General features: G+C 41.8%; 1 protein-coding gene across 15 annotated transcripts in view; it reads left to right on the top strand.

Moving 5' to 3' along the window:
- The window catches only part of FOXP1 (forkhead box P1), a 501,565-nt gene that overhangs the window by 379,960 nt on the left and 102,542 nt on the right, over positions 1-19,063 (top strand). For 13 of the 15 annotated variants that reach the window (XM_075574323.1, XM_075574310.1, XM_075574311.1 and 10 more), the window contains one exon: positions 10,301-10,393. In XM_075574323.1, the coding sequence (XP_075430438.1) occupies positions 10,301-10,393 (93 nt within the window). Of the gene's footprint in view, positions 1-3,737; positions 4,166-4,253; positions 4,488-10,300; positions 10,394-19,063 lie in introns of those variants that run through there. The other 2 variants (XM_075574319.1, XM_075574320.1) reach the window with 2 other exon arrangements.

The raw sequence follows: 19,063 nt of genomic DNA, 5'->3' as shown, positions 1-19,063 counted from the left end.
AAAGGCATGACAAAGGGTACTTTCCAAAACAATTTAATCTGCAATATGCATTTCTTCATTCCTGTTTTATACAGGGACTACGCATGGTGTTCTGTAATAAAGAAAAAATTGATTACGCTGCCCTAAATTGGTTGATAAGGTTTTAAATCCACAAATTCCTAAGTGTTTTATGCAACAACAAAAAGGGGCAGTTTTGAAAAGCTCTACCTGCTGTAAAAGAAGATCTTACTTTGGTGTCCCAGAGGGCATTCATAATCAGAAATACCCGCAGGCTAAATTAGAATGTGAAATTCTGCTGCCCTTTCACCTGTCGCAGCCTGTTCTCCCTCTATTTGTTAACAAACAAGCCTTAAGTACAAAATTGTTTGGGAGACGCACTTTATCTGCAGGCTGCACATTGGGTAAAGGGAGAGTTTTGCCACTGAAGGAAGCCGAATAATTTCCAAATGCTTTGGGTTGGTTTTTTTTGGAAATGTGTGTAACATTTACATAATGCTTTCTGCCTGCTATCATTGGAAAGGAAGCGTACGCCAATGGTAGGAACATGTCTGCTTTTAACAGTTTACCTGTAAATACTGCTGGATTGAAGTGTATTAAAGCAACATTGAATTTTAGGTGTAGCAATGAATCATGTTGTATCAGTTAACAGAGAGTCTCTATTTCATTCTCTGAGTTAACTGGATTCTTTACTACTGGCCTTGATAGTTCTCATTGAGGCAACATTACAATTGTACTTCGAAGTTGTTCATGGCATTTCTAGAACATAGGTCGTTCTGCAGATGGTGTATTTGCTTCAGTACAAGTGAAATACAATTACCGTAGTTTAGTTTGATAATATTAGACCGGGCGGGGCCTCCTTCTGCAGTGATGTGTATATGGGATAGGTAGGGACAAAATATCCATGAAAAACATACTGTATCTGAGCAACATTTAGGGGCCTATGCAGAGAGCAGCGCTAGAATAAATTGGAGAGTTTAAGAAAAAGTAGCTTTAATGGAGAGTTTTATTCTCCATATGCAGAAATGGGCGAAATCCGCTATTTTTAGCATTACTGCATGTGGAGAATTGTAAATGAGGAGATGCGCGCAGCTGAAAGGGAGAAAAAAAACCGCGCATTTTTTTTCTTCCCTATAGCCGGCGACCTCCTGCTTCTTGCCAACTTTAGTTGGCGGAGAAAATTGACGAAAATCGCGCCAAAAACAGCCGCTAGATGGCGAGCGCGCCTTTCTGAATTTGGATATTTTTCAGACTGGCGAGATGTAGGTTCTCGCCAGCCGCGCGGCGAGATTTATAAATAGAAAAAAAAAATGGCGCTTTTTTCATACCTTGCCATTTTCGGCTGTTTTTAGCACGATTTTCGCTGGAAAATGGCGAGATTGTTAATAGCGCTGCTCTCTGCATGAGGCCCTTAGTATAAATTTGACTTATCCACAAAGTTTGTCTTCAAAATTCATACATGTAGTTAGTGTCATACGTCCCCCAGCTGCTTTACTTAGCTAAAGATTTTCAGCTCTCACCATTATTTGGAGGACAAATACAATGGAACTCTGAGCTTTGGTTATTCTATTTGATAAACAACTGAACCTGGAAATGGAATACCCAATAATGATCCATTGTACAAACAGACCTTTATGGCATCTCACAGTTACACTACTTATTAAGTATAACTGACCAGTGACGATGTGTGCATACTGTGTATTGAAATATACTGCCTCGTAAGAGTAAAGTCTGCACAGCTTGGTTCCTGTGACACTAAACTTTTTTCCCACTATGGGTATGATGTGTTCCTAGCTAATACTATATGTTTATAATAATGTAGAGTACACAGTGTAGTACAGTACAGAGAAATTTGCACGACAAGCCCCTGCAAAACTGTAAAAAAAAATAATATATAATAATAAAATTGAAACCATAGCCTATTGGTACCCATATACAGCTAATTTTACCACTAGAGGTCAGCTCTAAGGCAACGTATATGTACAGTAATTATAATTGCACACATATACAGACAAATGCTAAATAAGTGTGTGTGTATATATATATATATATATATATATATATATTTTTTTTTTATTATTTAATAGCATATGCTGCTGAAATTCATGGTAATATCTGCACTCAACACGCATTACAAAACATTGCTGTCATCTTTAGCAGAAAGAGCTCCCTTGAATATTTGTTTCCTTCGTTTAACGCTCAAGAGTGGATACAGTGTCGCTTAAAAAATAAACTGATTTTTCTGCAAAATAGATTCATTTTTTCCCCTAGCCCAGTCATCTGTTTGTATGATCTGCCTTCTGAACTGTTTTGAGGCTGATCAGTTCCACCTAATATGTCTCTTGATTCCTGCTATTGTAATACTCAGACGACATGCTGTTCTACTCATTTTTATAAGCTTTAGATGCTCCTGCCTGTCATACACTGTGGGTTTATCTTCAGCGTCTGGATTTGCTTTAAGACTTGCATGTCTATCAAGCTACTGTTGCTTTGAATGCAAGATCAAAAGAAGATGAATTCCAGTGTAAAAAAAAAAAATCCCTTGAATGAAGAAAAAAAAACTGGGACCTAATGTAAACATTCACTGACAGCTCCCAATGAGTTATTTTAGCAAAGCATTAGCACCCAGAGTGACAGACAGTCCTAGACTACATGTTAAATATCAGAGGGATCTCTATAACAACTGCATGTTGCCACAACAGTGCTACATTTGGCTAAAGACTCTGATTCTGTCTTGTAAATTAAATATGGCTGCTGGGCAGTTCATCCTTTTTTACAAGTCGCCTTGCGGTGCCAGATAGGGCTTAGTTTTCGTCTAAATATCTGTGATGTCACCCATGTGATAGCAGACGGAACTCTTGATGATTAAGGAAAGTCGTTATATTCATCCGGATTCATAACTGGTTGTGTTTCTTGCCTGGTATGAGTAATTTAACCTCTTCAGCTCTGGAGGATCGTGATAAAAAATAATAATAACCCTTTCAATGCTAGAGGTGGGAGGGGGGGGGGGGTTGAAAGGGTTACTCATTATTAACTCTTTTGCTGCCGGTGTGGCCTGCAACACATTGCAGAAAAGTGCATAGCTGCTCTGTGCTCTGGCAGCAAAAGGGTTAAGGAAAGCTATTGAGTCATGAAAAGTTCGAATTGGTTCTGGCAAATAAAAGTATAGTTTGTGAGCACGTTCACTTGTCTCAGACAGGTCTGCAACCCTGCTTTTCAGCATTATCTCTTAGCATACAGTGCTTCCGCTGCAGCTAGGGATTCTGGGAAATGACATGCAAATGAGCACAGAATTATCATGCACCACTCCAGCACTGATGGAGTTGAGAATAGATCAAAAGAAGGGATCGTATAATATGGCGTCTCTTCAATGTTGAGATTTTTGTTATATGTTTTAAGCTATTGAAATGCATGGAGGATATTAATAATATTATATACATATATAGCGCAGACAATGTGCGCAGAATGGGTCCCTGCCCCATATAACTTACAAGGTCACAACTAGCTTACACTGGGATTCACTGCTTCAAAGCCAGTGTGGTTGTTTTCAGAGTCAGTGCCTTTACTCACCGAGCCGCTCCTGCATGAACTCACAGTGTGAAGTTCCCTGCCTGCAATGTGTATTTCATCACATCACAGAACACAATGTATAAGCTTATTAGAACAATGAACTCATTTAAAAGTTCGCTGCCTAGAAAAGCGAACTGCGTTTTTATTGTTGGTCCAGTTCACAGATGTAATTAGTTTGGTATGTGCCTACACATGGAACGTGTGCTCAGAAATATGTTTAAGTAACGCAGCTTTTAGTGCCGCACACAACTTTTGAATTACCTGCAAGCTCCAACTGATCTTTAAACTGTGAGAGCGCAGAAACACTTGAGGAATTCTTGTGGTTTCTTTGTCACTTAAGTCTATTTAGTAGAAGCAGACATTGCTACTGTTGGAGGCAAGTCCCCTGTTGTTGCTTACAAAGGGCAATGTTCCAGTGTGTTTTCACTTTGCAGTCTGCTTCAGCTGCACAGCACTTCCTGTTTATTCAAACATCTTTTTTTACCATTCTTCAACCCCCGCTTCACTGAAACAGCCAGAACGCAACGACTGCAAGGAGACGGAAACCTGAAGACAGGACAGCAAGACCGTACGCGCTCTTAAACTCCTCGTTTTCTCCGTAAGTGTTCAAAGGAGGTCGGCGCACTGAGCGGGGATACAACTTTTACCTTTTATTGTGTCTCTTTCCCTGGGCTCACGCCTTCCGCGTGCTGGGATTTCACTGCCTCAGGTTTCCAGCAGAATGAAACAAGTTGAATCTCTTGCTTCCCTGCTCTTCTGTTAGGCAATTTTCCGCAGCTTTCTGTGCACTGCATAGGGAATTTTGACAGTGTTTCTGATGGGTATGTCTGTCATACGTGTGTTCAGTTTTGACTCAAGCATGTCCACCGTGTACATGTGGGTAGGGTAGAGCAAGTCAGAATCCCTTTTCCTTTCCTACGGTAAGTGTGTATTGCTGACCCATGGAGACGTGTCTTTTCTTTTCAGTAGTGGTCAGCGTGGTGGTTATCACCTTCTCACTGTCAAAGGTCATTGGACCTGATTCTTGTAAATGAAGGCTCAAATGCAGTCTCATATTCTTGTAGGAAAGACATGTCACGCGCACTTAATATAAATGTCTATATTAATAGTTGTGTGTCTTATATGTTACATGTTCTAATCAAGTTTAATTAAACGGAATATTAGCAACTTTATTACAGAAATGTTAATGCTTCTTTAGCCGTGACAGTTGTTTTAATACTTGGGAGCTGCTGTACATCACTAATTTAAAAACGTTTTGTAGAAATTGTGCATAAAACCATAATGTAATAATTTGTTCCAAAAATTAAGTGTTTTCAAAATATCTGGGAAAACGAAATGCTTTTTAAAAATTAACTTAATTGTAGCATAAGTTTATATAATAAGCATTCAACTGTTAAGCAGCAAAACTATTATTTTCTATGGAATTAACAGCCACTCTCCCCCCCCCCCAAACAAATACTAAAAAGTATATAAGAATACTGTATCTAAATTATTATATAGCAAACATCAGACATGATTAATACATTGCGAAATCAACAATTGTATTTTATTCTGTGATCATGAAGTGCACCCTCAAATTCATATCACCAAGGTTACTAGTAGTGCGAACCCGTCTTGGGGTGACATGGCTTCTGTGACTTGTTTCTATCGTTCTGATGCACTTAAATGCTGAAGGCTTAAAGCTCCTTCTGCACAACGGTTAGAAAGGGATCAAACTGAGAGCTTATACTAACCTCAAGTGTTGCACAGCACATTCAAAAGAGAAAACCAATTGGAATTGCCGTTTTGAAATGCTGCAAACTGGTTCTGTTTTTTTTTTGTTTTTGTTTTTTTTACAGAAAAATTGTGTTTGCTACTGTACCTTGGGGACAATTTGTTTAACAGTAGGAGTAATTGCATAGGGAAAATGGAAAGAGTGACTAAAGTTATTTACTCAGATGTTGGTGTAGGTGTAGGGCAGAAAACGCACTGTGAGAATACGGAGCTGCTTTTCTTGGTATCTTAGTCCCTTTTTTTGTGTGTGTTGATCACCTTCACATTTCCCAGCTCCCTGACTCTTGTTTTTCCTGGATGGAATATTTGATTATTTATCAGAAGGGGAAGGGAGTATCTGAAGCAAATAAACTTGTAACCAGGCTGTGTTTTGTTTTCCACTCAGGATGTCTGAGTGCCTTCTCATAGAACAGTAGAAATAATAAAGCAATTCTTATCTGATATAAAGGCTGTGTAGTTGTCTGCCTTTTTAAAAATGTATTTATTTTAACTCGAGCCTAAGACACTGTTTTCTGCTCTTTTGAAACATGATCTGCATAGAGCAGGGGTGCGCAACTCCAGCCCCCAACAGGTCAGGTTTTAAGGATATCCCTGCTTCAGCACAGGTGGTTCAATCAGTGGCTCAATTGAGCCACCTGTCCTGAAAAAGGGACTCATTGGGCCACCTGTGCTGAAGCAGGGACTGATTGAGCCACCTGTGCTGAAGCTGGGCTATCCTAAAAACCTGACCTGTTGGGGGGTCTTGAGGACTGGAGTTGAGAACCACCGAAATCTACAGACAATATGAAACTAGAACTAAGCTGTATACTCACAGTGGAATTACATGGATTACTGATTGTACCGTTTCAATTAGCTAGATTTACAATGTTACACATTGTAGCTATTTCTGCCTCAGAATAATTACTATATCATTTCCTGACCAATCATGCCGTAAGTCATCAAAGTTGAAATGATGTAATGTGTGACTATGTTGGGACAATCTAATAAGTCACTGTAACTGTGAAGGGTTAATTATACAGTGTAAAGAGTGTAAAAAGTCAGCTGATTCTATCACTGCCATTTACTGTACGACTGTGTGGTTAAAATTCGCATACGGGGCTCCCAGACTTTTTTCCCTTTTATGTTTTATTTCATTTGGAGTGCGCTTGATGTTTAGTGTAATGAAAATTATCTAAATATTGTGTGTACTACATAAACCGTCAATCCTAATAAACATAGCTAAACAAGGTGTATATGTGTTAGAGGTGGGGGGTTCTGGCTATACATTCTCATTACAATCTGGGCCCATTTTCACATATTTTTGATATCTTAGAACAGGTGTGTCCAACTCCAGTCCTCAAGAGTTACCAACCAGTCTGGGTTTCAGGATATCCCTGTTTCAGCACTGGTGGCTCAGTCAGACTGAGCCACTGATTGAGCCACCTGTGCTGAAGCAGGGCTATCCTGAAAACCAGACCGATTGGTAGCTCTTGAATCCTGGAGTTGGCTACCCCTATCTTAGAATCTCTTCCCCTAGAATGGAACTGAACAGATTTTGTTTGTTGATTTGATATTGCTAATTAAAGTGCGGAACTATTCGCAATCCTGTCTGTATTTAATAGTATGCTCCTAGGCTGCGTCCATCCTGCCGCTGACCGCGCTTGGTGCTCGGTGCGGTCAATTTTATTCTCTCCGGCCAAGCTCATGCGGTACTCCCGTGAGCGTGCACATACGCTCGCGGGCACTGGGCACTTGCTGAGACAAGTTAAATTGACTTTGAGGTGCTCTGAGGGGTCACATGACCTCCTCAGCCAATCAGCGCCAGTCACTATTTAGGCCACGCACCACGCTCGTGCTTACCGAAAAAGTTGCAGGACAGTCCAACGCTCATGCTTGGAGAGTTGGTGATGTCACCACTCGCAAGTATGAGCGCGGTCCACGGCACGGGTGTCGCAGCCTTATAGAGTATAATACAATAGTATTTGTTTGGAAGATGTAATATTGACCTGGTTATAATTTAAAATTATCATAAAGATATATTTTTTGTATTTTATATTTTTCGAAATTCTCTTAACACGATTTGATGAAGGCGTTATTAAGAATAGTGTCGAATTCAGAAATCAAATTGATGAGTTGAGAGAGAACTACAGTTTCATTTTCTATTAGGGTTGGAATCATTGACAGTAGGAAAATGCAACTGAAGCTAACTCTTAAATGATCTTGACACCTGTAACTATATAATGATTTGTGGGTTCCCGTGTGCTAACGTCTGGCACATCATCAGGATCTATCACAGTTAGGCCGTGCCTATAGTGCCATGGTTAGCGACGGCGACACGGCGGGTGACGTCAACCGTCGCCACGGCGAAAGTTATGTTTCGCCGGGTTGTGGGATTCCGTGAATTTGATTTGTTCAAGGGCTGTCACGTGATGCGACGGGCCTTGAAAACTCAAATTTTGCCGGCTTCAGATTTTCGCGACGGCAACGTCGCTCCGTCGCTTGTCGCCGTCGCGTGCACTATAAGCGCACGTGGCGGCGGCGGCAATGTATTTGTTTTTGGGCGACGTCGCGTCGCCGGCACTGTAAGCGCGGCCTTAGGAGCTCTCTTCTGTATGTACCACTGCTGCTGTATGCCTGTTTCTCTGGCAGCAACATTTCCTAAAAGCGATGCCCTCACATGCGGTTAGCTCTAAATTCATATTTTGTTTCTTAAAAGTCCTAAAGATGAAGGATATAAAGACACACTTGTTATGTTTTTTGTAACAAACTCTGGTGACCAGTTTAACATCTCTAATCTGGTCCCCTATGCTTGGTGCTTGTTGAAGCCTCCAGAATGGCAACTACACAGATGCTGGCTGGGAATGGGATTTAAAAGGGGGGTACCAGCAGTTTCCAACAGTTTCCAACACTACTCCCAAAAACTGATGTTTTTTTTGAGTGAAGAAGCATGCTGCCTTTTCTACAGTCCCTCTTAAGAACATGGTTTAGCTTACTGTTCAACCAAACCGTTGTTATGTTCTCTTTAATGTAGGAAAGTTTAGATGTGGTGTTTTCTTTCTTCAAGACATGTTAGCCCACATAGAATATATACTGTGAAATTTCGATCTCTGCTACAAAGTAGCAACATGAGTCACATAGAAGTGGATCTTTTTTGGGGGCAAAGATCCTTAGATCTATTGTAAATACACATTATGCAAGACAAATATTGTTCAAGCAGGGGCAGTCCGTACAGTTGGTGCTTGAAGGCGTCTTATAAAGTAGCACCCCTTAATAAATAGGGTTCAAAATCCCTTCCCACAGTGCTTCCTAACCTTGTGGTGACCTTGTACCTTTTCAGTAATGATGTTGTTTGTTCAATATTATAAGCACTATCTGCACGGTCATAAATATTTAGGAATACATGGATAGTCCTAATAATGAATTATATGCTATGTACTGTAAAAATGTGCAAGATTTTTTTTTTTCAAGTTGACAGATGTCTTCCGACTTTGTCCAAGTCTTAACATGCTTCTTGCACTCATGCACTATCCTTCTGCGGTGCAGAATCTTCCTTGCTTCGGTGAGAAAGTCCTTATTTTAATGTGCTCAAAATGACTGCAGTATGGGCCTAGTTTAGCTGCCATTGTCACATTGTATGACTTTGATAGTACTCATGTCCTGCACAGTCCACTGGGGCCTAGCCAAGATGATCAAATTCATTTGGTGAAACTGCTCCAAATGGACTTCAGGTAACATCCCAGCAAATAATATGAGGCCATTTCTCCACAATATTTTGGCACTATTCATAACTTCCACCACTGAGGAAAAACTCCTGGCAAAACCAACTAATCGAATGCAAGGTTACTTCGAGCAACCAGTGTAACAATAACAAAATAATATAACTTTAGTTGTGTTACTATTTTTATTTTTCTAAATTCATGCCTGCATGAAAGTAAACAACATGGGGAAAATATACCAAGGGGTTTATTGGACGTGACATCACCCCTCGCTGCTAGCGAAAGTTGTAATTCGCTTTCTGGCGACGCCGTGGGCGACCAGGTCATTGATTAGTTGAGAGGCTGTCACCATGTGGCGACAGCCTCTGAAAAATCAAATTTGACCGGCTTCCAAATTTCGCGTCGCTGCAGTCGCGTCGTGCTTTCTATAAGCGCACGCGACGGAGGCAATACATTTGTTTTCGGGCGACGTCGCGTGGCCGGCACTATAAGCGCAGCCGTAGGGTTGTACTGGATTGTGCAGGAAGCTGCAGTATCTCAAAACGCTCTGATTTTAAAGAAGTCACTATGTTTGCTAAGCTGTCTTTTGGAAATGCATTAACATAGGCTTCTTCTTGATACCCCATGCCTGTAAGATGCTTTTTTGTGAGCCTGGGGGGATGTTTGTGATGGAAGCAGGGGCTGATAGACATTGTTACTGCTGCAAAATTCTAACTCCAGTTAACCCACAATTCCTTTCATTTGTGTGTCCTCGTTACTCATTCTTATTACCTAGATATAGGACACAGTAATATGATGTGAAACGTACATTTTCTGTGGTTCAACTATGTCTTTGTTTTTGGAGAAGCGTCCCAGGTCTAAACCTTCCATGTTGATTAAGTTGGTCAAAGGCTAATATTAATATGAAATAAATACAAATGTGACCAGAAGAGTCGGTGTTATTACTGGTGGGCAGTGATAAAGGGTTGATTTACAGTATTTATAGTTGAACATGGGGTGGGGAAGGGGTGCTCAATTGCAGTCCTCAAGACCCCCCCCCCCCCCCCAACAGGTTAGGTTTTTAGGTATCCCTGCTTCAGCATAGGTGGCTCAGGATTGAGCTACCTGTGCTGAAGCAGGGATGTCCTGAAAACCTGACCAGTTTATTTTTTTGGGGAGGGGGGTACCTTGAGGACTGGAGTTGAGCAGCAATGGGGTAGGGGACTGCAATGAAATATACTGTATCGTAGTGTGCAACTCAAAGCTTACTCCGTTTTTCCTTTCAGGCTCTCCAGGTTGCACGGCAGCTATTATTACACCAGCAACAAGTCAGTGGAGTAAAGACCGCCAAGAGGAATGACAAACAACCATCTCTCCAGGTAAAGAACATATTCATTCGCTGCAGATTAGGTGTACTTGCACTGTGGCGGCACTCTGCTGTGTGTTGCTGGAACCTATTAATGGGATCTGTGTGCAAATGTAATTATGTGTCCGGAATTCCAGGGGTTCTTCCCATTTGTGGAGAAATTAACAAGATTTTCCAACTTTGTAAAAAAAAAAAAACGGAAAATGGGCTTTTGGGAACTTTGTCGCTAGTGGATGTACCTCCAAATATACCCTTTATTTCACTGATCTCCGTGTTAATGAAAATACAGGGGGGCTTTGCAGGTTTTTTTTTGCGGAGTTTGCTGCTTGAATAACCTCAACACGTTGCAGTTTCATCCACAATTGAACAGGTTAAAATGCATTGCAGCAGATGCAGAGTTTGGGGAAAAACATCGACAAACTTTTCAGTGGAAAAGCTTTACGAAGTAATGTATGTTTAGTACAGAATGCTGCAAACATTTACATAAGAGTTGAGCGAAATTAGGCAAGTTTGCAGAGTGTTTTGAGTAGTTTTTCACAAATGCTGCCATTTTCCAAAACGTCAATTGCTTGAAAATGGTCAAAATGTTACAATTTGTGCTGAAATTTCACAGACACAAATAATATTTCACCATTTTGATCAATTTTTATTATTCAGAATATTTAAAAAAATAAATAAAACCTTGTTCATGTGACCTTTCACAACATTAATTTAGTTTTGTGATACTTGCCATTCTTTTGAGAGAAATATTTCTCCAGAAAATGGCAAATTTCGCACATCTCCCTCCCCCTGCCTCACACCCCCCACAATAATTACCCCCCACAAAATACATATAAAAAATCGCACCCCCCAAAGGCAACTCCAAATACATACAAAATCCCATCCCCCAAATAAATGCAAAACCCTACCCCCAAATACATACAAAACCCACCCCCACATACATACAAAAAAACCCGGCCAGCAAATACATACAACGCCCCCACCCCCCAAATACATGCAAACGCCACCAAATACATGCAAAAAAACCTACCCTCAAATACATACACCCCCCATCCCCCAAATACATACAACCCCCCTCCACCAAATACATACAACCCCCCCCAATACATACAACCCCCCCCAAATACATACCAAAAACTCACTTACTTGGGGATGGTCTCAGGCCTCTGGTGCCCCGGCTCTCCCCCAGCTGCGGTGGGCCTCCTGCCAGACTTCCCTCTCCCATGCTGTTTAGCCTCTCTCCCTCACTCTCCCATGCCAGGCCTCACTCTCGTGCCACTGCGTGCGCCGACATCAGAGAGAGGCCCTGCGCGGGACATTGAGGGAGGCCCGCAGCTGGGGAGAGAAGGGGTCCAGTGGCTGGACAAACCAGTTGGGTCCAACCACTGGCCAGACCTAACTGCTTTGTCTGGCGGCTGGTCCTCTCATTGCCACCAGGCCCCAGCTCTCCCCATCGGCAGGCTTCCCTCACTGTCCCGCACTTGGCCTCTTTCTCATGCCGGTGTGTGCCACGTCAGAGAGACACTTGGTGTGGGAAAGTGAGGGAGGCCCGCAGCTGGGGATAGCCGGGGCCTGGTGGCAACGAGAGGACCTGAAGCCGGGACCAACTTCCAGCACCGGCAAGCTTGGCCCCCCGCAGCCACCTGCTCTGGACACTTGTCCTGGCTATCCCCCCCCCTGTTGACGGCCCTGAAATCATGGAGCCCAGGAAAGAGTAGCACATGAGTGTTTGAAGACAAATGAAACATGCATTAGGCGTTTTGGCCCAGGATCATATTTTAAATACCTGAAGCAAAGGCGGATAAATCAAAAACCATCCCACTTTAAGAAAACGACTCAAGATTTCTCTCTTTAAAATCACCTTCCCGAACCCCGATTGATTTTTCGCCCCACTTTTGAAGTTTTTAAAAAGAGAATAGGAGCAGAGTTCGCTCTGTATATGCGCTATACAAGACATTGAGGTAGGTAGGTAGATAGATAGAACTGTATTGCCTGACTTTAGGTCTCAAAGTGGGGCCTTAACCAATTCTCTGCATTTAAATCGGAATTGGGTGAACAAACTAGTGGATTGGTACTAAGGTGGTGTGTCATGGAGAATGAAAATTAGCTAATTAGTGAGTCGTTTGATATTTATCTTTAGTTAGTTTGTTTTCCGTTTTTTCCTTGCAGACATAGCTAAATTCTCTTTTAATGTGAAACAATTACCTAATAGTACAGTTTTGCGGTTACTTGGCAGGTACTGGAAGCTACAGAAAGTTACTCTAATACCCTTGACCACGGAGGCTGCGAGGAAGCCCCCCTTCTTTCTTTTACCCGTACCCACACAAACACATACAAATAACGCCAGACTCGGTCTGGAGGTATAAAAGGCAGCGGCTTTGTTTATTATATAATAACTGCTAGTCCCTGCCAGAATGCTCGCTTAATAGGTTAAGCAGTGTCAGCGGTGCGCAAACTGGGGGGCGCGCCCTCCAGGGGGGGGGCGCAGCAGTTATAGAGGTCCCGCGCTCTCAGGCATTTACAGTAAATGCCGGGGGACCGTGCAGGGCTTATATAATACCTTCTTGTGACACGTCGTCCTGGTAACCCGGTGTCAAATGACGCAGCGGGGTCGTGTGACGTCACGTTCATTTGACGCTGGGGTCAAGCAAGGGGTTGGGGTGCGAGGCACAGAGGAGGGCAGGCAGGGGTGCGCAAACTTTTCCCCTTGCGCACCCCTGGGTTAAGTGAAGGGTCAGCCGGGCCTTGACCCGCTGTCCCCATCAACCATCGCCGTGCCCCCTTGATCCAGCTGTTATCGCGAGCGGGCTCATGGAAGTTACGTCCCGGTGACTCCGCCCACTCGCCTCTACCTACTGTCGTGGCCAGAAGCAAAGTGACCGAACTCGCTCCTGGCCACAACTGTTACCCCCCTTTTTGGCTCCTTCCCGCCCACGGCCGCGTCGGTGGCCAATCACCAGTACGGGAGGCCGCGCCCCCATCTCCTATGCAGGCTGGAAGGGCTGCTTCATGTTCATTTTCGCCCTGTGGCAAAGCGACAACTAATGCAAAGTGTGGAGTAGTACAGCAATGTAAACTAACACTTCTAAAATATCTAAAATATCAAGGCTGAAGTAGAGCAATTCTGGGGCAAAAAGGACTTGCCAAAGGAAAAATATCCTATTGATTTCAATGGGTCTATTTCCTTTGATACATGGTGCTGTCATTTTGCCCAATAATTGCTCCACTTTTGCCTTGATACAGGTGCCCCTTTTATTTGCGGATCCTGATGCCTTTTATTAGACTTGCACTGGAGACAGATTTAACGAGGGATTGGGCTAGCCAAGTCCAGTGTCAGGTACTTATATGACTGCTTTTGTTGTGCATATGTCTTAAGCAAAACCCCCGGAGGATGAAATATGGCGGTGCTGACCTTTCAGCTGTGAGCTTATTTGTCAGGATTCAAATAAGTTGAAAGGATCAAACTAAACGGTTTCCGTTGTCAGACTGGGAATTGTGTTGCAGGGGTCAGTAAAGGAGGCCACATTGTAAATTCCATAACATCGCCAATTGTTGGTACATATTAAAGTACGGGAGCATCCCCTGCAGTCAGAGACACAATTAAAATTCTAATTTATTAATGTATACAGAGAGCTAGCCCAGTCTGTCACTCACTGATTTAAATGACTACCCATTCTTTTTTTTTCTCTTCACAACTGGAGCCTTTGCAGAGTACAAAAAAAATAAAAAAATGCTGTGAATCCTCTTAGAAATAACAGCTCCTGAGTGCATTGGGAAAATGACAATGTACTATTCAAAGAACGCTAGTAGTGCATTGGTTGGAGAAAGTAAAAACCAATGTATGATCAAATTGCTAACATACCCAGTGCTATTCATATGCAACTCTTTGTAATATTGCAGTCAGGGATCTGTCTCGATTTGTAATTTTAAATCATTATTTGTCCCTGGAATATATACACTTTTTATTTTTTTTTAAAGGTAATTGATTTTAGAAATGAATCAGCCACTTGCAAGAAACAGTAAGTGATATATCTAATCTGATCCCATAATAAGTCTAATTTCATATTATTTTGTTGCTGTGTAAATTGGAGACTGGTATCAAAACACATTTGTTTCTTCACCCAATAATTGGATGCTTTTAAATAGTGGTGAGCAGGGGAGCATATCTTCCTGGAACACTTGGGGTGAAATCTAAAAGCTGTTCTGCAATAGTTTTGTCACAAGTTCAGTGTGTATGAGCTTTGAGTGAATAAGGGAGCAATTCCGTGCAGAAACCATCTTTCTACTAAGTGAACCAGCACAATTTACTAACAATCAAGATCACATGGCAGTGTAGTAATAAACCAATTTATTGAGACAAAAATGGTATCCCCTGCAATAGGTTTGACATGGTCAGTCTGTCCCCTGTTAAATAAGAAAAACATGGCCTTGTGTATACATTTCTACTAACTGTCAGAAAAGGAATTTAACCCCCCCCCCCATAAGATATTAATCTTGTGGCCACTATTCAGTGTGCATCTTGTGGAGGACGACTTCCAAGAAAACTGGATTGTGTGGTTACTACTGTATGTGTTTCCTTTAATGACGGTAAAATGACCAAACGCCCCTCACTAGCACCAACCTCAGTGCATTCATCAAATCCAAAAAGGAATCATAAAAATATTTTATAGGGCTTCAAAATGTTATGTTTATAACGGGTAAAAAACACATTTTACATCGGACACTTAAATATTGTAGTTTTGCAAAAACAAGGTGTGCAAGTCTGGTCTTGACTTGACCCCCTGATGAACTGATCATGGCCTAGAAACTGGGATCCATTGTTCAAAGCCATGAAAGCGACGTGGTGAAATATCTTTAAACAAAATTGGAGAAATGCATTTTTCTTGGCATGTGTTTACACTGCCGCTCCCCTGGGGGGTGAAATAGACAAGATGTCCTGCAATAGGTAGGCGAGCCGTGTCCTCTTGGAATTGCAGGCTGCATTTCCAGGGAAAGGACGGTTGTGAATGTATGAGCCTCTGATAAGACCAGTCAAAAAAAAACACTTTCAAGTAAGAATTCCCTCACAACAGGGCATTTACCTGTCCGATAATGGCCTGACCACAGGAGTTCATCTTCGATGCAGCCCAGCCAGGGCATTTACTTGTTCTAAAAAGATTATTACTATTGTAGGCTAAAAAAAATAATTATATATATATATATATAGATATATCATTTTTTTTTATTTTAATGTTTATTCTGTTCTAGTTACTGGGCATTCATAGGCTTTTAATGCTCATTATGTAGACCAGTCAGAAGGCTGAATGTTTTAAAGGAGCAATCCAAGCCGCACGTTTTTCCTTTTTTTTACATAGGATTGAAGCAGGGGGTCTCTGTAGCTGAACCCCGTTCATTTCAGCTCTGGGGGCCCCCTGCTTCTTGAGATACTTACCTCCCAAGGGGGCGCCGGTATCTCCTGCAAGTTTAAAGCTCCCGCGTCACGTGGGGCAATAGGAAGACGCACCGGATGACATCACGGCTTCCTATTGGCCCGCAGCACGCTGACCTTTGAAAAGCGTCCATTACGTGAGCCCCAGCTAGCGAGTCAGAGCCGCTACCGGCATCTCTCTAGAGTTAAGTATCTTTGGAAGCAGAGGGTCCCCGGAGTTGAAGTTAATGCGGTTCAGCTCCGGAGACCCCCTACTTTAATCCTATGTGAACAAAACAAAATGGCCAGCTCGGATTGCCGCTTTAAGTTTGAACCTATCATTTCTAATAAATACCAGAATGCAATGATGCCTTTCTCAATTAGCCAAAAGCAGAAGTAGAACTGCATAAATATGTCAGCTTGATAAACTGTGCCAAGTTCCAACCCAATCAGTTATCTCCTTTAGTACCAGACAGAGGGACATTTATTGCACTGGGAAGCATTGCAGGTTTATTTGGCACTCAAGAGGTTACATGGTATTCAGCCACCAAGTGTAACACCATTTTGTGCCATTTTCATAATCTAGGTGTACTTTGTATGGTATCTGGCTTTCTGCACAGAAGCTGCTATCAAAGGAAGTTTCAAGGCCAAACGTGTGCAGCAGATAATGGATCATAGATAATGTTATGATTACCATGGAATAAAATTAAAACAAAGGAAGCAGACTTGACTGGTCAAATACGTGTAAATTGATAACAAAATGACACATGTAATTAACAGTGTTCCTGCCATTTTACCTTGTGCTTTACACCTTCAGAAAGAAAGTGGCTGCCACCTCGCTAATTACCATTATCACTGAAATGGTAGGGTTTGAGTCATTAGTTCCATGTGCATTTAATTAGAGGAAGGCTGAAATTGGATTTAACTTATTAGTTTTTCATGGATCACTTTCTTGTCATCACATGGAATTGGCTTGCAGCCCCAGGTAACTAATTATGAGAGCCACAGGACCAGGAGTGGGGGGGGAAAGAAAAAGAAGCTAATTAGGAATAACACGGTCGGACCCTTGCTGATAGTCCACTTGTGCCGTGGAAGGAATGAGAGCTAAGTGTTGTAGCATTGCAGATTAGGGAGAGTTAAAGGTATTCACCATTGCAAGGAATCATGGGAGTCCGCCACCACCTTGTGGGGTATATATAATGTACCACTGGGCTAAAGAAGTGGTAGCAACATGGTTAGACAACCAGCTGTTTAATGCTTAGATTAAGGTTGTAGGGCAGGGGTGGGCAACTTCAGTCAAAGACTGAGCCACCTGAGCTGAAGCAGGGATATCCTGAAACACTGACCTGTTGGTGACCCTTGAGGACGGGAGTTGCCCACCCCTGTTGTAGAGGCAACAGATATGAGGCATCTCAGCGGAGCAGCATTGGGTATTAGTAAAGCAAAGCTGGAAAGATGCTTTTGACTTCAGCTATTGTGTTCCCAAATCCCTTTTGTCTAAATCTTAAATGAAAGCGCCTTTATTCGAGGCAGCATTTGAGTAGCCCAGGAGGCCTTAGTCATGTTCCCCTGTACATACGGGAACTGATTACCCATTCGCATTTACTCCTACTTACTTCTTCACTGCCTCCCACTATTCAAGTTTGTGTGTCAGCCTTATGAGTCGGGAATTTCCTTTGACCGATTCCTACTTATTAATGTTACTCATATATCAAATTACTAATCTTATGCGTTTCACGTTTTTTGTATTTTTATTCTATGGGTTGGGGTATAAATTTCAGTCATAGGTTGATAGAGAAAATTGTAAGATTTTTTTTTTAAATCTGTTTTTTTTCTTCAGTTTTTCAACGCAAAACATATTATTATTATTATTATTATATATAATATACAAATAAAATGTTGAACAATGTGAATTTAAAGGTGTGTGTGTGTGTGTGTGTGTGTGTGTGTGTGTGTGTGTGTGTGTGTGTGTGTGTCATGTATGTGTAATAAGGCAGGCATGATTATAGGGCTCCATGTTAAAATGGATCAGAAGCAAATGGTGACACTGTGCTCATTTGCATGTCATTTCCCAGAATCCCTGGCTGCAGTGGACGCATTGTATGCTAATAATGGTGACAAGCAGGGTTGCAGACCGTTTTGCCGAACCCTCTGAAAGGGAAAGGGTTAACACAGAATATACCTGGTACAAATAGAGCTAAAAATAATTCCCCAATTAGAAAGTATATAATTTTTTTGGTCAACATGCTAAATCCTGGATTGGCACAAGAAAGCCATTGGAAATGACAAACAAAACAGCAGCCTTTTGAATTCTGCAAACAAAACAAAAAAAAAAATCATATTTATATTGTGACACAATTCTGTAGGTTTCTCCCCTCCCTCCACCACATTTGCTGTGTGTAAAACTTCTAATGAGAACCCTTTATTTAGTTTTTTTTTTTTTTACATGTTAAATTGATTTAAGGGTTTTATACATAATATTCATCTGTGGTTGAAAAGAGGGCATATTGAGGTCAAGTGATGTAGTGTTTTCCATTTTTCCATATGAGGTGCGCTGTGGGTGATAAAAGCAAACTCCTTTATTTTGTAAGTCTGCAGGAATTTCTGATGAAGTGCAGAGGTCGATTTTCTGTCAATTTGAGAAGGCAGAGCATTTTTTTTATTTTTTTGAACTACTGTTTTTTTTTTCTCCCCCCTTTTGCTTCTAAAAGAAAACCATGGCACTAGCCTGACATATGCACACCAAAGTGCTCCAGTCTGCAACTCATTAGAGCACAGCACTGGAGCCGGTCCAGTGCTTAGAACATTTCCTGAAGCCTATAATAACAGCGGTTGGTGCAAATGCAATTGAAACAGAAGTGACAATGAGGGGCAGTCCGGTCCACTTGGCTCTGAGCCCAGGCATGAATGCCAGCAGAGGAAATAAGGAGAGGAGGAAGATGGTAGCAGTGCGTGTCGGAGATGCATAGAAAGTTTGGTTTGTAGAATAGAATTATTATCTGGGAATGGAGGACCTTCTCTCTTGTCCTGTAAATAGTCAAATTGGGTCACTTGCAATGGCCAATAGGTTGTTGGTTACTTTGATACCTGTGAGTAACCATAGACCACCAGCACCCAGGCTGGGAGTTAGGAGCCATACAGTATGTGGCTTGTCACCTACACAGCACTGTTAGTTGGGTTGGTTAAAGCTGCAGACCAAGCAATATCCTAAATGTGTTGGGTTTTTTTAATTTATTTTTTTATAAATCAGTTCTGTACTATGAGAAAATACTTGTA

The sequence above is a fragment of the Ascaphus truei genome, chromosome 17 (assembly GCF_040206685.1).
Source record: "Ascaphus truei isolate aAscTru1 chromosome 17, aAscTru1.hap1, whole genome shotgun sequence".
NCBI lineage: Eukaryota > Metazoa > Chordata > Amphibia > Anura > Ascaphidae > Ascaphus > Ascaphus truei.
The sequence above is the reverse complement of the archived record's forward strand: the minus strand, read 5'-3'. Positions and strand labels throughout refer to the sequence as shown.